Below are 18,510 nucleotides of genomic sequence, written 5' to 3'. Positions count from 1 at the left end.
AGTAAAAATCGGGGACAGGCAAAAAAAGTCGTCTCTTATCAAGCAAAACCTTACCAGAAGAGCCGTACCCCCGATATAACGCTGCCTGATAGGACTCGAGAGCGGGTTATCATTATCGGTACCCGTACTAAAACTACCGGTACCATCATTTCCAGTACCAATATCACCGGTACTGGAATTATCGGTACCTACCCAGCCCTAACGGAGCCACTGCGCATCGGCTCCGCGCAGCTCAGAAGGCGGCCATACACTCCCTTTCAAAATATCAATCCCCGGGGAGTCTTATTTATGCTTAATTTCCACCTCCTGAGGACTCTATTACATATATTAAGCCTTAGAAATATTTAATAACTCCTATATATTGATTTTTATGGTGTATTTACGTGTTTAAACCTTTATTTACCATCAACTCCCTTATATGAAAGAAATGGGAAAAAGGGGAGAGAATGGGAAGGAGAGAATGGGAAGGAGAGAATGGGAAGGGGAGAATGGGAAGGAGAGAATGGGAAGGGGAGAATGGGAAGGAGAGAATGGGAAGGAGAGAATGGGAAGGAGAGAATGGGAAGGGGAGAATGGGAAGGGGAGAATGGGAAGGAGAGAATGGGAAGGAGAGAATGGGAAGGGGAGAATGGGAAGGGGAGAATGGGAAGGAGAGAATGGGAAGGAGAGAATGGGAAGGAGAGAATGGGAAGGGGAGAATGGGAAGGGGTGAATGGGAAGGTGAGAATGGGAAGGTGAGAATGGGAAGGGGAGAATGGGAAGGAGAGAATGGGAAGGGGAGAATGGGAAGGGGAGAATGGGAAGGAGAGAATGGGAAGGAGAGAATGGGAAGGAGAGAATGGGAAGGAGAGAATGGGAAGGGGAGAATGGGAAGGAGAGAATGGGAAGGGGATAATGGGAAGGGGAGAATGGGAAGGGGAGAATGGGAAGGAGAGAATGGGAAGGGGAGAATGGGAAGGGGAGAATGGGAAGGGGAGAATGGGAAGGGGAGAATGGGAAGGAGAAGTGGAAGGGGAGAATGGGAAGGGAGAATGGGTAGGAGAATGGGAAGGAGAGAATGGGAAGGTGAGAATGGGAAGGGGAGAATGGGAAGGGGAGAATGGGAAGGGGAGAATGGGAAGGGAAGAATGGGAAGGGGAGAATGGGAAGGGGAGAATGGGAAGGGGAGAATGGGAAGGGGAGAATGGGAAGGTGAGAATGGTATGGAGAGAATGGGAAGGTGAGAATGGGAAGGAGAGAATGGGAAGGTGAGAATGGGAAGGAGAGAATGGGAAGGGGAGAATGGGAAGGAGAGAATGGGAAGGTGAGAATGGGAAGGGGAGAATGGGAAGGAGAATGGGAAGGAGAGAATGGGAAGGGGAGAATGGGAAGGAGATAATGGGAAGGGGAGAATGGGAAGGAGAGAATGGGAAGGGGAGAATGGGAAGGAGAGAATGGGAAGGGAGAATGGGAAGGAGAATGGGAAGGGAGAATGGGAAGGAGAATGGGAGAATGGGAAGGAGAATGGGAAGGGGAGAATGGGAAGGAGAGAATGGGAAGGAGAGAATGGGAAGGAGAGAATGGGAAGGGGAGAATGGGAAGGGGAGAATGGGAAGGGGAGAATGGGAAGGAGAGAATGGGAAGGGGAGAATGGGAAGGAGAGAATGGGAAGGGGAGAATGGGAAGGGGAGAATGGGAAGGGGAGAATGGGAAGGAGAGAATGGGAAGGGGAGAATGGGAAGGGGAGAATGGGAGAATGGGAAGGAGAGAATGGGAAGGGGAGAATGGGACGGAGAGAATGGGAAGGACAGAAGGGGAAGGAGAATGGGATGGTGAGTATGGGTAGGTGTGATTGGGTAGGTGAGAATGGGAAGGGGAGAATGGGAAGGTGAGAATGGGAAGGGGAGAATGGGAAGGGGAGAATGGGAAGGGGAGAATGGGAAGGAGAGAATGGGAAGGAGAGAATGGGAAGGAGAGAATGGGAAGGGGAGAATGGGAAGGAGAGAATGGGAAGGAGAGAATGGGAAGGGGAGAATGGGAAGGAGAGAATGGGAAGGGGAGAATGGGAAGGAGAGAATGGGAAGGAGAGAATGGGAAGGAGAGAATGGGAAGGGGAGAATGGGAAGGAGAGAATGGGAAGGGGAGAATGGGAAGGGGAGAATGGGAAGGGGAGAATGGGAAGGAGAGAATGGGAAGGGGAGAATGGGAAGGAGAGAATGGGAAGGAGAGAATGGGAAGGGGAGAATGGGAAGGAGAGAATGGGAAGGAGAATGGAAGGAGAGAATGAATGGGAAGGGAGAATGGGAAGGGGAGAGGATGTGAAGGAGAGAATGGGAAGGAGAATGGGATGGAGAGAATGGGAAGGAGCGAATGGGATGGAGAGAATGGGATGGAGTGAATGGGAAGGAGAGAATGGGAAGGAGAGAATGGGAAGGAGAGAATGGGAAGGGGAGAATGGGAAGGAGAGAATGGGAAGGAGAGAATGGGAAGGAGAGAATGGGAAGGGGAGAATGGGAAGGAGAGAATGGGAAGGGGAGAATGGGAAGGGGAGAATGGGAAGGAGAGAATGGGAAGGGGAGAATGGGAAGGGGAGAATGGGAAGGAGAGAATGGGAAGGGGAGAATGGGAAGGAGAGAATGGGAAGGAGAGAATGGGAAGGGGAGAATGGGAAGGGGAGAATGGGAAGGGGAGAATGGGAAGGGGAGAATGGGGAGAATCAGGTCTGTGTGGTCTGAACGTCTGTGTAAATCTATGTAAATCAAAATGTCTGTCACCTTATGTTATGTCTGTTTTGAACCTCCTAATGATTCTTTTACGTATAATAAACCACGAATATATTTAATAACTCCTATGTATTAATTTCTATGGTGTATTGATGTATATATATATAAGCTTGTGTTTGTAAATTTCTATTGCTATGCGGAGGAGGAGGAGGAGGAGGAGGAGGAAGAAGATGATATATACGATGAAGAAGGAGGAGAAGGAGAAGAAGAAGAAGAAGAAGAAGAAGAAGATAATATTAATAAAGAAGATCGAAGGAGGAGGAATTAAGATCGAGGAGGAGGAGGAGGAAGAAGAAGAAGAAGAGAAGAAAGAAGAATGAGGAAGAGAACAACAACAACAACAACAACAACAACAACAACAACAACAACAACAACAACAACAAGATTTCTTTACACGCGCTTTCGTCAGATTTTTTTTTTTTTTTATAAGTGTGTACGTGTGTGTGTGTGTGTGTGTGTGTGTGTGTGTGTGTGTGTGTGTGTGTGTGTGTGCGTACATGTCGACCTTGGATGCTTCATAATAATAATCTTTAACTAACTTGTAATATATTAACACTTTTGCTTCTTCTTCTTCTTCTTCTTCTTCTTTTTTCGTCATTGTAATTTATAAGACACTCGCTTGACTTCCTGTTCCACTATATAGGCCTAAGCTTTTTTGTTGTTCTTTTGTTTTGGGTCATCTCTCTCTCTCTCTCTCTCTCTCCTTGTTGTATTTCTTGCAACAATAAACTTCAGTCTCTCTCTCTCAATAGAAGGTAAAAAATGAGTTTCCGGGGGCAGAATGAGTCAAGGCAGGACGGCGCCACTATAAACACTTCCTCGCGCTATATAACAGACTGGGGCCAATTTCATCAGGACCCGACAAGATAGTCCACCGACGCTATAGACCAGGACTTAAAAAAATAATGATAATAATGATAAATAAATAGAAATAGGTTAAGTCATGCAGCCCTGAAGACCACCTATCAACCCGGACACTCTCTCTCAGGTCAAAATCTCTCTGGGGGCAGCATCAGTCAAGGCAAGACAGCGCCACTATAAAAACTTGCCCGCGCTATATAACGACCCGGGGCCAATTACATCAGGACCCGCCGAGAAAGCCTAGTTTACCACAGTCATGAGCGACGTTAAAGGAAAAAGTTAAGGTTGCGCGTGGCCTCAGTGCTCATCTCCGTCATGTTAACCCTGAGTCTGTGAAAGAGAAGGGTAGAGGTGATTTTTATAGGGCAGAGGCTATAGGTGCGCGCGGCCTCGGTGCTGAATTGCGTCACATTCGTCCTTGAACCTGAGGAAGGGGAAGAACCCGGCCATATTACGTGGATAGATAAGCAAATAGACAGAGATTGATTCATTGATTGATTGAAAGTTTATTGTTGCAAGTAAACAACAAAGGAGAAGGGAGGAACACAGAGATTAAAAAGGGGAGAAAAACAATGTAAATATGTTATGTTATGTTATGTTATGTTATGCTAGGTTAGGCTATGTTATGTTATGTTATGTTATGTTATGTTAGGTTATGTTAGGTTAGGTTAGGTTAGGTTAGGTTAGGTTTTGTTATGTTATGTTATGTTATGTTATGTTATGTTATGTTATGTTATGTTAGGTTAGGTTAGGTTAGGTTAGGCTATGTTATGTTATGTTATGTTATGTTATGTTATGTTATGTTATGTTATGTTATGTTATGTTATGTTATGTTATGTTATGTTAGGTTAGGTTAGGTTAGGTTAGGTTAGGTTAGGTTAGGTTAGCCTACATATACAATAGAATACAATAGAATACGATAGAGCAAAAACACTAATTTCTACGTAGAACAACAAAAATATATCATAAACTACAACAAAAAGAGGAGAAAAAATCGAAAATTCAGTGAGAGAGAGAGAGAGAGAGAGAGAGAGAGAGAGAGAGAGAGAGAGAGAGAGAGAGAGAGAGAGAGAGAGAGTGTAAATACATTATACAATAGACTACAAGAGAGAGAGAGAGAGAGAGAGAGAGAGAGAGAGAGAGAGAGAGAGAGAGAGAGAGAGAGAGAGAGAGAGAGAGAGAGAGAGAAAGAGAGAGAGAGAGAGAGAGAGAGAGAGAGAGAGAGAGAGAGAGTATGGGCATACAATAGACTACAAGAGAGAGAGAGAGAGAGAGAGAGAGAGAGAGAGAGAGAGAGAGAGAGAGAGAGAGAGAGAGAGAGAGAGAGAGAGAGAGAGAGAGAGAGAGAGAGAGAGAGAGAGAGAGAGAGAGACTAATTAATATACAAACTACAACAACAAAATCTTACAAAAAAAGAGAAATATAAAACAGAAAATGGACAAAATAATACAATATATCTCCCTTATCGCATTAATATATATACAACCATAAGGAAATACAATACGTTGCAATTATAATAACATAGAGGAAAATGAGCCCAGGAGAAAAACAAATTAACTAGATCCATATATGTAGTTAAATAATTCAGAATAAAACAACAATTAGTGATATTAAAATAGTATATATATAAACAGCCATAGAGAAATACAGTACATATTGCAACAGAGGAAAACGAGCCCCTCTCCCTCCCCCCCCAAAATAAAAAGACCCATTCAAATAAAGCAGAAAAAAACACTACCGACATTAAAACAGTATATATAAACAGCCATAAAGGAATACAGTACACTACAATGATAATACAATAGAGGAAAATGAGCCCATAGCAGAAAAATAAAATAAAACAAGACCCATTCAAGTTAGGCAGAAAAAAACCCATCGACATGAAAACAGTATATATAAACAGCCATTAAAGAAATATATTACATTCAATAATAATAAAATAGAGGAAAATGAACCCATAGCAGAAAATAAAATAAAACAAGACCCATTCAAGTTAGGCAGAAAAAAACCCATCGACATGAAAACAGTATATATAAACAGCCATTAAAGAAATATATTACACTTCAATAATAATACAATAGAGGAAAATGAGCCCATAGCAGAAAAAAATAAAATAAAACAAAACCCATTCAAGTTAGGCAGAAAAAAAAACATCGACATGAAAACAGTATATATAAACAGCCATTAAAGAAATATATTACACTTCAATAATAATACAATAGAGGAAAATGAGCCCATAGCAGAAAAAAACCCCCATTCAAATAAAGCAGAAAAAAAACATCGACATGAAAACAGTATATATAAACAGCCATTAAAGAAATATATTACACTTCAATAATAATACAATAGAGGAAAATGAGCCCATAGCAGAAAAAATAAAATAAAACAAGACCCATTCAAATTAGGCAGAAAAAAATACCTTCGACATTAACAATATATAAACAGCATCTCCCTTAACTACATCACTATCTACATAACCATTAACAAAATACAGTAAAAAAAATCATTAAAATACAATAGTTATATAGGCCTACCCTGAATCATATATAAATCATCTTATTACATTACTCTTATTACCCTACTACTAATATTACGTGACTACTACTATTACGTAATTCATACACTACATAATAAACTACGATATAACGAAAGAGAGGATTATATCAATTTATTATCCCAGAGAAGAACCAATGACTAAGCTTCCATAGTACAGCGTTGCCAGATTGCCCTCCCCAGCGTCTTATATTTCCCAATTTCATACCCAAAAACCGTTTTCTGGGGTCAATAACGAGATTTATTTGTAATTAATGTTAAAATTGTTGATCCTTCATGTTTTTTGGTAATAGTTATGAGTCAGATACCGGTAAATATAATGATCTGAGGATGACGACTTGGCACCGTGGCATCTCCCTCGACCCAGAGCAACGGTGCCAAATGGTCATACTCAGCCTCCTATGTCCCAAAAACTGCCTCCTGGACCCCAATCACAGCCTTCATATATAATTATCATTAAAATAGTTGGTTATTGGTGTTTACTGGATATAGCTATGGCTCAAAAATGGTAAATATGATGCCCTAAGGACGAAGATTTGGCACCATGCCTTCCTCCTCGACCTCGGATGCCATTGCCAGATTGTCGTACTCAGCCGATATCTGACCCACCAACTGCCTCCTTGACCCCAATAACTGCCTTCATGTATAATTATCGCCAAAATGTTTGATTATTGGTGTCTTATGGAAATAGATATGGCCCAAAAAACGGTAAATAAGAGGCGCTGGGTACGATATTTTGACCTCGGCGCCTCGGAGTCTAAGCGACCCAAACAAGAGACGGCGAGGCGGAGCACACACCCGCTCACCTTCTGCTCCATTTTTTAGTATTTTCGCCGCCATTTTACGCTCCCAGGATGAGTGACGACAAGGAGCTGGCGGCGCTGAGGGCGAGGCGTCTGCAGGAGCTCCAGGGCATGCAGGTGAGGCGCGGGGACCCGGGAAATAGGGGTGATAGGAGAGGCGTGTGGGCGTGGGTCCGAGGCGTGGGTGGGGGATTTAAACTTTTATTTGTTTGTTTGTTTTCGTTGTTTGTGTTTGTTTTTATTATAATTTTTTGTTTGTTTGTTTGTGTATTTGTTAGTTTGTGTTTGGAGTATTTGTGTATCAGTGTTTTTAAGTTATTGTAATTATTTCTCGTTTTTATTATTTAATTTTTTTTGGGGTAAAGGTTCAGTATAACTCCGGCGCCTTAATTTTGGTCTATTTTCCTCCAAACCTTCACAGAACCCTTTGTATATGTAGTGGCACGACTTGCCTGATGGGCGAGCCTCCCATAACCCACTCGGCCAATGGGGTACCTCTTTGGCTGACTGGTAAAGGAGTGGCTCTCCCGTTACGCTGGTCGCGGGTTCGATCCCCGGCGCCGGCAAACCTTTCCTTTTTTTTTTTTTTTTTTTTTTTTTTTACAGCAAAGGAGACAGCTCAAGGGCACAAAAAAGTAAACATTAATAAAAAAAAAGCCCGCTACTCGCTGCTCCTTGTCTGGATTAATTTCTCGTGTGATTTGTTACATGCAGAGGCCGTGTGTGTGTGTTGTAAAGAGAAAAATTCTGGCATTTCTCATACATATATTACATTATTAGAAAGTGGCGGACAAATACCGCCACCTGTTTTAGGGTGGTTAGCGATGGTAGGGAAAAGGCACACGCATACACTTGTTTTGGTGGCGGTGGCGGCCATTGGGAGGTGAGCAGTGTTGCCAACGATCCAACGCTTGGGTAGCGATTAGCCCACACATGTGAGACCAGGTCCACCACACATGGTTATTTTTTTTTAAAACATGCACCTTTACCTAATGAAGAAAAATTGCTAACCAGCCCGGCACACCACCTGAATATCAGTTTTGACAGCGACAATGATGTGGACATGGAGGCCTAGCTTTGGCCTGCGTCCAGTAACACCGTAAGGTTCCGTAAGGTAAGGTAATCATACCCGGCCCTCAGCACGGCAGGCGTTGGGCTGCGTATTCTAAAAAAATTAAATAATCATGCGTGGTGGACCTGGTCTCACATGCGTGGACTAATTGCTAACCAAGCGTACCATTGCTAACCAAGCGTACCATTGCTAACCAAGCGTACCATTGCTAACCAAGCGTACCATTGCTAACCAAGCGTACCATTGCTAACCAAGCGTACCATTGCTAACCAAGCGTACCATTGCTAACCAAGCGTACCATTGCTAACCAAGCGTACCATTGCTAACCAAGCGTACCATTGCTAACCAAGCGCACATTGCTAACCAAGCGCATCATTGCTAACCAAGCATACCATTGCTAACCAAGCGCACCATTGCTAACCAAGCCGCACCATCACCAACCAAGCGCACCATTGCTAACCAAGCGCACCATTGCTAACTGCCGCATTCATCACCAACCAAGCCGTACCATTGCTAACCAAGCGTACCATTGCTAACCAACTGCCGCATTCATCACCAACCAAGCGCACCATCACCAACCAAAGCGCATTCATCACCAACCGCCGCACCATCACTAACCAAGCGCACCATCACTAACCAAGCGCACCATCACCAACCAAGCGCACCATCACCAACCAAGCGCATCATTGCCAACCAAGCCGCACCATCACTAACCAAGCGTACCATCACTCATCACCAACCAAGCGCACCATCACCAACCAAGCACCATCACCAAACTGCCGCATCATCACCAACCAAGCCGCATCCATCACCAACCAAGCCGTACCATCACTTACAAAGCGTACCATTGCTAACCAAGTGTACCATTGCTAACCAAGCGTACCATCACTAACCAAGCATACCATCACTACAACCGCATTCATCACTAACCTAGCGTACCATCACTAACCCAGCGTACCATCACTAACCCAGCGTACCATCACTAACCCAGCGTACCATCACTAACCCAGCGTACCATCACTAACCCAGCGTACCATCACTAACCCAGCGTACCATCACTAACCAAGCGTACCATCACTAACCAAGCGTACCATCACTAACCGGAGTGCTGGCAACACTGCTCACCTCCCAATGCCCGCCGCTGCCACCAAAATAAATGTATGTATATTCCTTTTCACTTGACCTCCCCAACCTTTGAACATATTTTCTAGACCATTTCCGATGCTCAGTAGATTAATTTGTATACACTGAGGTAAAAACAGTATAGAATATGCTGTCCAGTTTTGGTGCCCACACTACAGAATGGACATCAACTTGCTAGAATCAGTTCAGAGGAGGATGACCAAGATGATTCAGGGGCTGAGGAACCTCCCATATCAAGATAGGCTGAAACATCTCAACTTACATTCACTAGAGAGACGAAGAGTGCGGGGAGATCTGATAGAAGTATTTAAATGGGTCAAGGGTTACAACAAAGGCGATATAAGTAAAGTACTGAGAATTAGCCAGCAGGATAGAACTCGCAGTAATGGATTTAAATTAGAAAAGTATAGATTTAGGAGAGATATAGGCAAGCATTGGTTTATTAATAGGGTGGTGGGGGATGGACTAGACTCAGCAATCACATAGTTAGTGCAGGGACAATAGCTTGTTTTAAGAGTAGACTGGATAGCTACATGGACGAGGATGACAGGTGGCAGTGAGGTGTGGGTGCAGTAAGGTGACGGGGTACTGGATGCGTGCCTGGGTACCGCCGGCATAACGAGGATCAAGCCTCTACCTGTAACCCCTGTAACTACACCGTGAGTAGTGGGGGGGATTCTGGAGCTGCCCTGTGTAGGACTCCCGGCCTCTTGCAGTTTCCCTATGTTCTTATGTTCTTATGTTCTTATGAATACATGTCCCTTGTGCCTCACAGACCACGCCTACTCCTTCTACATACTAACCGGTTTTTTTCTTTTTTGTTTGTTGTTTGTATTTATTATTTGTGTGTCATATGTTAGTTTGTGTTTGGATTATTTGTGTGTGTTAATGTTTTCGAGTTATTGTAATTATCTCTGGGATTTTTTATTTATTTATTTATTTAATGCTTTAGAATGATAATACTTTTTTACATATGTAGAATTATTATGACTATTGGCTTGTAGTAGTGTTGGCCCTGATGATTAACCTCCAGTAGATTGCTTTCTCATAAAATGCCATTGCTGTTTCCTCCCTCAATTTGGCATGCAGACTTACCTGGATGGGGCACTTACCTGGATTTCTTACCTGGATGGGGCAGACTTACCTGGATTTCTTACCTGGATGGGACAGACTTACTTAGATTTCTTACCTGGATGGGGCAGACTTACCTGGATGGGGCAGACTTACTTAGATTTCTTACCTGGATGGGGCAGACTTACCTGGATTTCTTACCTGGATGGGGCAGACTTACTAAGATTTCTTACCTGGATGGGGCAGACTTACTTAGATTTCTTACCTGGATGGGGCAGACTTACTTAAATTTCTTACCTGGATGGGGCAGACTTACTTAGATTTCTTACCTGGATGGGGCAGACTTACTTAAATTTCTTACCTGGATGGGGCAGACTTACTTAGATTTCTTACCTGGATGGGGCAGACTTACCTAGATTTCTTACCTGGATGGGGCAGACTTACTTAGATTTCTTACCTGGATGGGGCAGACTTACCTAGATTTCTTACCTGGATGGGGCAGACTTACTTAGATTTCTTACCTGGATGGGACAGACTTACTTAGATTTCTTACCTGGATGGGGCAGACTTACTTAGATTTCTTACCTGGATGGGGCAGACTTACCTGGATTTCTTACCTGGATGGGGCAGACTTACTTAGATTTCTTACCTGGATGGGGCAGACTTACTTAGATTTCTTACCTGGATGGGGCAGACTTACTTAGATTTCTTACCTGGATGGGGCACTTACTTAGATTTCTTACCTGGATGGGGCAGACTTACCTGGATTTCTTACCTGGATGGGGCAGACTTACTTAGATTTCTTACCTGGATGGGGCAGACTTACCTGGATTTCTTACCTGGATGGGGCAGACTTACTTAGATTTCTTACCTGGATGGGGCAGACTTACTTAGATTTCTTACCTGGATGGGGCAGACTTACTTAGATTTCTTACCTGGATGGGGCAAACTTACTTAGATTTCTTACCTGGATGGGGCAGACTTACTTAGATTTCTTACCTGGATGGGGCAGACTTACTTAAATTTCTTACCTGGATGGGGCAGACTTACCTAGATTTCTTACCTGGATGGGACAGACTTACTTAAATTTCTTACCTGGATGGGGCAGACTTACCTGGATTTCTTACCTGGATGGGACAGACTTACTTAAATTTCTTACCTGGATGGGGCAGACTTACCTGGATTTCTTACCTGGATGGGACAGACTTACTTAAATTTCTTACCTGGATGGGACAGACTTACCTGGATTTCTTACCTGGATGGGGCAGACTTACCTGGATTTCTTACCTGGATGGGGCAGACTTACCTGGATTTCTTACCTGGATGGGGCAGACTTACCTGGATTTCTTACCTGGATGGGGCAGACTTACTTAAATTTCTTACCTGGATGGGGCAGACTTACCTGGATTTCTTACCTGGATGGGGCAGACTTACCTGGATTTCTTACCTGGATGGGGCAGACTTACCTGGATTTCTTACCTGGATGGGGCAGACTTACTTAGATTTCTTACCTGGATGGGGCAGACTTACCTGGATTTCTTACCTGGATGGGGCAGACTTACCTGGATTTCTTACCTGGATGGGGCAGACTTACCTGGATTTCTTACCTGGATGGGGCAGACTTACCTGGATTTCTTACCTGGATGGGGCAGACTTACCTGGATTTCTTACCTGGATGGGGCAGACTTACTTAAATTTCTTACCTGGATGGGGCAGACTTACCTAGATTTCTTACCTGGATGGGGCAGACTTACTTAAATTTCTTACCTGGATGGGGCAGACTTACCTAGATTTCTTACCTGGATGGGGCAGACTTACCTGGATTTCTTACCTGGATGGGGCAGACTTACTTAAATTTCTTACCTGGATGGGGCAGACTTACCTGGATTTCTTACCTGGATGGGGCAGACTTACTTAGATTTCTTACCTGGATGGGGCAGACTTACTTAGATTTCTTACCTGGATGGGGCAGACTTACTTAGATTTCTTACCTGGATGGGGCAGACTTACCTGGATTTCTTACCTGGATGGGGCAGACTTACCTGGATTTCTTACCTGGATGGGGCAGACTTACTTAAATTTCTTACCTGGATGGGGCAGACTTACTTAGATTTCTTACCTGGATGGGGCAGACTTACCTGGATTTCTTACCTGGATGGGGCAGACTTACCTGGATTTCTTACCTGGATGGGGCAGACTTACTTAAATTTCTTACCTGGATGGGGCAGACTTACCTGGATTTCTTACCTGGATGAAAGCACGCTGCATGCCCCATCCAAAAACTGTGCGATGTCTTCAAAACAAAACTGCAGCTGACGGTTTTGATGAAGATATAAGGTGACCGGATATGGATAGATATGCAAATAGACACAGATTGATTGATTGTTTATTGTTGCAAGTATACAACAAAGGAGAAGGGAGGAATATAGAGATTAAAAAGGAGAGAAAAACACACACGCACACACACACACACAGGGGCGCGCGTGACGGATAGTACATCTCACGCCAGCGATCAAATCTAATAGTAATCTTAGCAGAGTCGAAGGCCCCTCTTACACGAACTCTGTACTGTAGCTATGCGTAACTATCCTAACCTTGACCTGTATGGAGTATGGACAGTGCGAGTGTGACTTATATAAGGTTACCAGTTAGTGAAGCATTGCAGCCTGTTAAGATTTATAATTTATCATAGTTACTTCTTTTCCTAACTTTCCTTCCTCTCCCATCATCTATCTTCTATTCTCTCTCTCTCTCTCTCTCTCGGTCTCCTTCCTTTTCCTTCTTTCTCTTCCGCAGTTTCCTTCCTCTCCCTCATCTTCCTATCCTTCATCTTCTCTTCTTCTTTATCTCTCCCTCCCTTCTTCCTTTTCTCTCATTAGGAAGGAGAGAGAGAGAGAGAGAGAGAAAGGGAGGAGGATTTGAGGAGGGAATGGAAGGAATGTGAGGGAGAGAAGAGGAAGGAGAGAGAGAAAGGAAGGAGATGAGGGAAGGAAGGAGAGAGAGAGAAAGGGAGGAGGATTAAGAGGAAGGAATGTGAGGGAGAGAAGGAAGGAGAGAGAGAGAGAGAGAGAGAATGATGGTTGGATTATGTGCAGGATATTAAAGTACACACACTCTCTCTCTCTCTCTCTCGCTCAAAAACTCTTAAATTCACAAACGTATCAAACAAACTAGTAATATATTCTCTCATTTTTATTGAATTTCTCTCGGACAAACACAGTAATTACGACCCTAATCCACTTACATATATTCCGTGGCACAGTGGTTAGCATGTCTACCTGCAAATCCATGGGCCAGGGTTCAGTTCCCCCCCAGCTGTTGGTTCTCCTTCATTATCTAACCTCCATATGATATTTTAGTAACATATTTTTTACTGTTGTTATCAAATTACTGTTCTCCCTGGGTGTCTTGTGTGGTAAATATCGGACCCCTGGGGGAGGCACACTGTTTTAACCTGGGTGCCCTGCTGGCCTTGTGTCCCGGGGTGCTGGGTTCCACAGGGTCAGGGGGTGAGGACACGGGGATGGCCACTGGGGTCACACACACCTGTAGGAGGGTAGGGAAGGGAAGGGAAGGAGAGAGAAATTAGGGGAGGGAAAAGGAAGGGAAGGGAAGGGGAAGGGAAAGGAAGAGAAGGGAGGGGAAGGGAATGGAAGGGAAGGGGAGAGAAAGGAGGGAAGGAAAGAGAAGGGAAGGGAAAGGAAGGGAAGAGAACGGAAGGAAACAGATGGGAAAAGAAGGGAAAGGAAGGGGAGGAAGGAAATGGATGGGAGAGGAAAAAGAAGGGAAGGGAATGGAAGAGAGAGAGAGAGAGAGAGAGAGAGAGAGAGAGAGAGAGAGAGAGAGAGAGACTAGAACACAAAGTTTACCTGGTCTCCCTCCACCCTCCCTTCTCTTCCCTTCCCTTCTCTTACATTCCTTCTTTTCCTTATTCTCTCATTCTTTGTGTATTGCGTATTCCTCAAACATTACCTTGAACTGTGGGAAAAATGGGTCTGTTAGTGTGTGTGTGTGTGTGTGTGTGTTTACCTAGTTGTGAAATACAGGAAAAGACGCGTACTAGTCTCGTGCTGTCCCGTCTCCATAACGCTTAAAAGTCCTGAATCGTTTTTGCCCACACAGTCTCCTCGTCAAGTCCGTTCCATGTTGTTATGCTTCTAAACTGTATTTCCTGATGTCTCTCCTACAGTCGCTCTTCTTCAATTTCTTACCGTTGCCTCTTGTCACACTTCTGTCACGTACCACTAGGTCTTCCCTGTCCAATCCCTCCAATCCCTCGTGTATCCTGTACAATGCTATTAGGTCCCCTCTCTCTCTCCTGCTCTCCAGTGTTGTTAGTCCCAATTTCTCCAATCCCTCGTGTATCCTGTACAATGCTATTAGGTCCCCTCTCTCTCTCCTTCTCTCCAGTGTTGATAGTCCCAGTTTCTCCAGTCTTTCTGCATAAGTACGTTCTCTCAGAGTTTCCCGGTAATTTAGTTGCATGCAGTTGGCTAATCCTTGTCTCTCTCCCCTCAGAACCAGCAGCAGAAGCAGGAGGAGATGCAACAACAGCAGACGCAAGCCATCAACAGCCTACTGAATCAGGTGTTGGACCAGCAGGCGCGCGCACGGTGTAAGTGTGTGCGTGTGTGTGTGTGTGTGTGTGTGGTTGAGATATATATGAATGGTAGTGATAGAAATTGACACACAGACTGGTTAGATTGAAAGGCTGGTAATGTGTGTGTGTGTGTGTGTGTGTGTGTGTGTGTGTGTGTGTATTTACCTAGTTGTGAAATACAGGAAATACAGAAAGAGTGTGTGTGTGTGTGTGTGTGTGTGTGTGTGTGTGTGTGTGTATTTACCTAGTTGTGAAATACAGGAAATACAGAAAGAGTGTGTGTGTGTGTGTGTGTGTGTGTGTTCAATTTAGCCCTAAGCCCACGAACAACCTTACCTCCGCGCACACTCCTTCCTTCCCTCACACTCTCATCTCTCCTTCCCTCCCCATCCCTTCTCCTTCAACCCCTCCTTCCCCCTCTCACAGCCATACCCTTTCCCCTCTCTCACACCCTTGTTTCTCCCTGGATGTGATGTCCTGCCAGTCCCTCGGTTATGTTACAGCTGCTTGGAGACACTGTAAGGGTTTTGTCAATCTTCGTCCAGCAAAAATTTGGGCGGCTTTTCCGATACCCTACGCCCCTGTCCACCCAGCAGTGAATGGGTACCAGGTATTAATCGGGGGTTGTGTCCCGTCTCCTGGGGTCTGTTCCCTTCTCCTATGATTCCTTCCCCTTCTGTCTCTCTCCGGCATATGACCACAGATGTTGCGCCGACTAAACAAAACTTTCCAACTTTTTCCTGTCTCCTGGGGTCTGTTCCCTTCTCCTATAATTCCTTCCTCTTCTGTCTCTCTCCGGCATATGACCACAGATGTTGCGCCGACTAAACAAAACTTTCCAACTTTTTCCTGTCTCCTGGGGTCTGTTCCCTTCTCCTATAATTCCTTCCTCTTCTGTCTCTCTCCGGCATATGACCACAGATGTTGCGCCCACTAAACAAAACTTTCCAACTTTTTCCCTTTCCTTCCTTCCCTCCCCAGTCCTCATTACTTCCCTCTCCTTCCTTCCTTCTCTAGTCCTTATCAATACTTCCCTCTCCTTCCCTTCCTACTCAATCACTACTCACCTCTCCTTCCTTCTTTCATTCCTCTTCCTTTCCTTCTCTTTCCCTCCCCTTCCTTCATCAACCCCCCTAACCCCCCCCCCCTCTCCCCCCAGTGAATACTATCAGTGTGGCCAAGCCTGAACGCGGCCGCCAGCTGGAGTCTGTCATTGTGCAGATGGCCACGTCAGGTCAGCTGGCCGGCAAGCTCACCGAGGCGGACCTGGTCAACCTGGTGGAGAGGGTCAACGCACAGACTCAGAAGACTACGTCCGTCAAGGTATGGGGGGGCGGGGGTGGGTGGGAGAGGAGAGGTAGGGAGGGAAAAGAAGGGAAGGGAAGGGATGGAAAAGAAAGGGAAGGGATGGGATGGAAAAGGAAGGGAAAGGAAAGAGAAGTGGAGGGGAGGAGAAGGAAGGAAGGGAAGGGAAGAGAAGAGAAAGGAAAGGAAAGTAAGAGAAGGGAAGGGAAGAGAAAGACAGTGAATGGGAAAGGAAAGAAGGAAAGAGGAGGAGGGAGAGGGGAGGGAAGGAAAATGAAGAAGAATGGGATGGGAAGGAAGGAAGGAAGGGAAGTAAAGAGAATGAATGGGAAAGGAAGGAGAGAAGGGAAGGAAGGAGGGAAGAGAAGGACAGGGGAAGAAGAGGGAAGTGAAGGAGAAGAAAGGAAGGAGGGAGATAGGAAAGGAAAGGAAGGAAGGAAGGGAAGAAGAGGAGGGGAAGGAGAAGAAAGGGAAGGAAAGGAAGGGAGGAAGGAGGGAGTGAAGGAGAACAATGGGAAGGGAAGGAAGGAGGGAGATAGGAAAGGAAGGGAAGAAGAGAGAGAGAGAGAGAGAGAGAGAGAGAGAGAGAGAGAGAGAGAGAGAGAGAGAGAGAGAGAGAGAGAGAGAGAGATTAGGTATAACTCAAATAAATAAAAAAATAATAATAATAATGAACTTTTATATTTTTCAGTTCGACCGACGACGCGCAGCTTTCGACGACGATGATGACTGGTAGACTGCCCCCCCCTGTACCCCCATACCCCTGACTCACCCCTCCCCTCCCTCCCCACTCCCCACTATTACCAACACCCCCGAGGCAAGATATTTACATGGGCCGATATTCCCTCGTCACTGTTGCCAATGTGTTTACGAGTTTCTCTCCTTTTCTTTCCTTCTCTGGTCCTAATCCTGGTGCCTATTTCTTAACACAGGGAGACAACTAACTACCTAACTACCTAACTCACTGTAATAGGTCAGCGTAATCCACAGCAGCACGATTTGGCTGGTGATTACGAGGGACCGGCAAATGGACTGAGTGTGTTTTGGCGAGGTTGCAAAGCGTACCAGTGTGGGCCAGCGTGCTAGACCTCCCGGTGGCACAAACAGCGTGTCCGTTCTCGTCCCAGGTCGACCGAAAAACAGCTCTACAGTAAACACCCGTGATATCGCGGTTCAATTTTCACGGTCCCGGTATTTTGCGTTTTTTTCTGTAAGACGTATTAATTTTGATTTCGCGTATATTTTGGCCATTCCGCAGCATTGTTTATGGGTTTAAATTCCGCGCGTCACGATTGAATTGCCGTACGAACCGATCTAGCCAATGAGAGCGTCGGTACTGTTTTCTCGGCTGCTGATTGGCTGTTGTGTTCTGGAAGCATCTCGTAGGGAGGGAAGCTGTTGGTCTTGTTCATTCTTCCTTCTTTTTTCTCTTTTTTCTTTCATTCCTTTCTCTTTGCATTCTTTCATTCCTCTCTCTCTCTCTCAATTTCAGTCCTTTCTCTCCTCTTCTTTCTCTCTCTCTCTCTTTCCTTCTTCCTTCTCCTTCCTTCCCTTCTTTGTTTCTACCCCTACAGTGTAAGGTGTGTTTATATTGTTTTAAAAGTGTGTTTAAAGACCTCACAATGCTTTGAAAACTACCGTAAGAGTTATAAAAACATGCCGAGGGTGGATTTGAATAGAGGATTTCTATTTAGCGGATTTTCACTTATCGCGGGTGGGTCTGGAATGTAACCCCGCGATGGAGGGCGGATCACTGTATTTGCTTTTTCTTTCCTTCCTGTGCGGACCAACTTGCTAGGCTTCCCGACAGCACTAACAACTCGTCCGTTTTCGTCTCAGGCTCAGACCGAAAAACAGCGTAATTGGCTTCTTCCTTCCATCCTGTGCGGACCACCATACTAGGCTTCCCAGCAGCACTAACATCTCGTCCGTTTTCATCTCAGGCCCTGACCGAAAAACAGCTCAATTGGCTTCTTCCTTCCATCCTGTGTGGGCCAACTTGCTAGGCCTCCCGACAGCACTAACAATGTGTCCGTTCTCATCTCAGACCCAGACCGAAAAACAGCTCAATTGGTTTCTTCCTTCCATCCTGTGTGGGCCAAAATACTAGGCTTCCCAACGGCACTAACATCTCGTCCGTTCTCGTCTCAGGCTCAGACCGAAAAACAGCTTAATTGGCTTCTTCCTTCCATCCTGTGTGGGCCAAAGTGCTAGGCTTCCCAGCGGCACTAACAACTCGTCCGTTCTCGTCTCAGGCTCAGACCGAAAAACAGCTTAATTGGCTTCTTCCTTCCATCCTGTGTGGGGCGAACTGGCAGGCCTCCTCCCAACACAAACTAA

General features: G+C 45.1%; 2 protein-coding genes and 2 long non-coding RNA genes across 25 annotated transcripts in view; 2 read left to right on the top strand and 2 right to left on the bottom strand.

Annotated features, from left to right (window-relative positions):
- Nucleotides 1-18,510, top strand: part of LOC126988483 (melanoma-associated antigen C1-like) — a 109,851-nt gene that overhangs the window by 67,938 nt on the left and 23,403 nt on the right. The window lies entirely within an intron of this gene.
- On the top strand, nt 6,929-18,009 carry LOC126988494 (programmed cell death protein 5-like). The gene is made up of 4 exons (XM_050846691.1): nt 6,929-7,096; nt 14,784-14,880; nt 16,025-16,188; nt 16,862-18,009. Exons 1-4 carry the CDS (start codon nt 7,031-7,033, stop codon nt 16,904-16,906), a joined length of 372 nt encoding a protein of 123 aa, XP_050702648.1. The 5' UTR covers nt 6,929-7,030; the 3' UTR covers nt 16,907-18,009.
- LOC126988506 (uncharacterized) lies at nt 10,404-11,488 on the bottom strand. Its single transcript, XR_007742111.1, has 3 exons — nt 11,457-11,488; nt 11,329-11,360; nt 10,404-10,658 (listed from the first exon to the last, which is right to left on the bottom strand). It is a non-coding gene; the product is annotated as an uncharacterized LOC126988506 (long non-coding RNA).
- Nucleotides 17,710-18,488, bottom strand: LOC126988503 (uncharacterized). The gene is made up of 2 exons (XR_007742108.1): nt 18,065-18,488; nt 17,710-17,960 (listed from the first exon to the last, which is right to left on the bottom strand). It is a non-coding gene; the product is annotated as an uncharacterized LOC126988503 (long non-coding RNA).

Source organism: Eriocheir sinensis, chromosome 69 (genome assembly GCF_024679095.1).
Source record: "Eriocheir sinensis breed Jianghai 21 chromosome 69, ASM2467909v1, whole genome shotgun sequence".
Taxonomy (NCBI): domain Eukaryota; kingdom Metazoa; phylum Arthropoda; class Malacostraca; order Decapoda; family Varunidae; genus Eriocheir; species Eriocheir sinensis.
The sequence above is the reverse complement of the archived record's forward strand: the minus strand, read 5'-3'. Positions and strand labels throughout refer to the sequence as shown.

Excerpts from the sequence above, each read along its gene's own strand:
- LOC126988494 (XM_050846691.1), top strand. The coding sequence starts at position 7,031 with ATGAGTGACGACAAGGAGCTGGCGGCGCTGAGGGCGAGGCGTCTGCAG. Across the intron at positions 7,097-14,783 it reads AGGAGCTCCAGGGCATGCAG|AACCAGCAGCAGAAGCAGGA; the intron begins GTGAGGCGCGGG and ends CTCTCCCCTCAG. Across the intron at positions 16,189-16,861 it reads AGAAGACTACGTCCGTCAAG|TTCGACCGACGACGCGCAGC; the intron begins GTATGGGGGGGC and ends TATATTTTTCAG.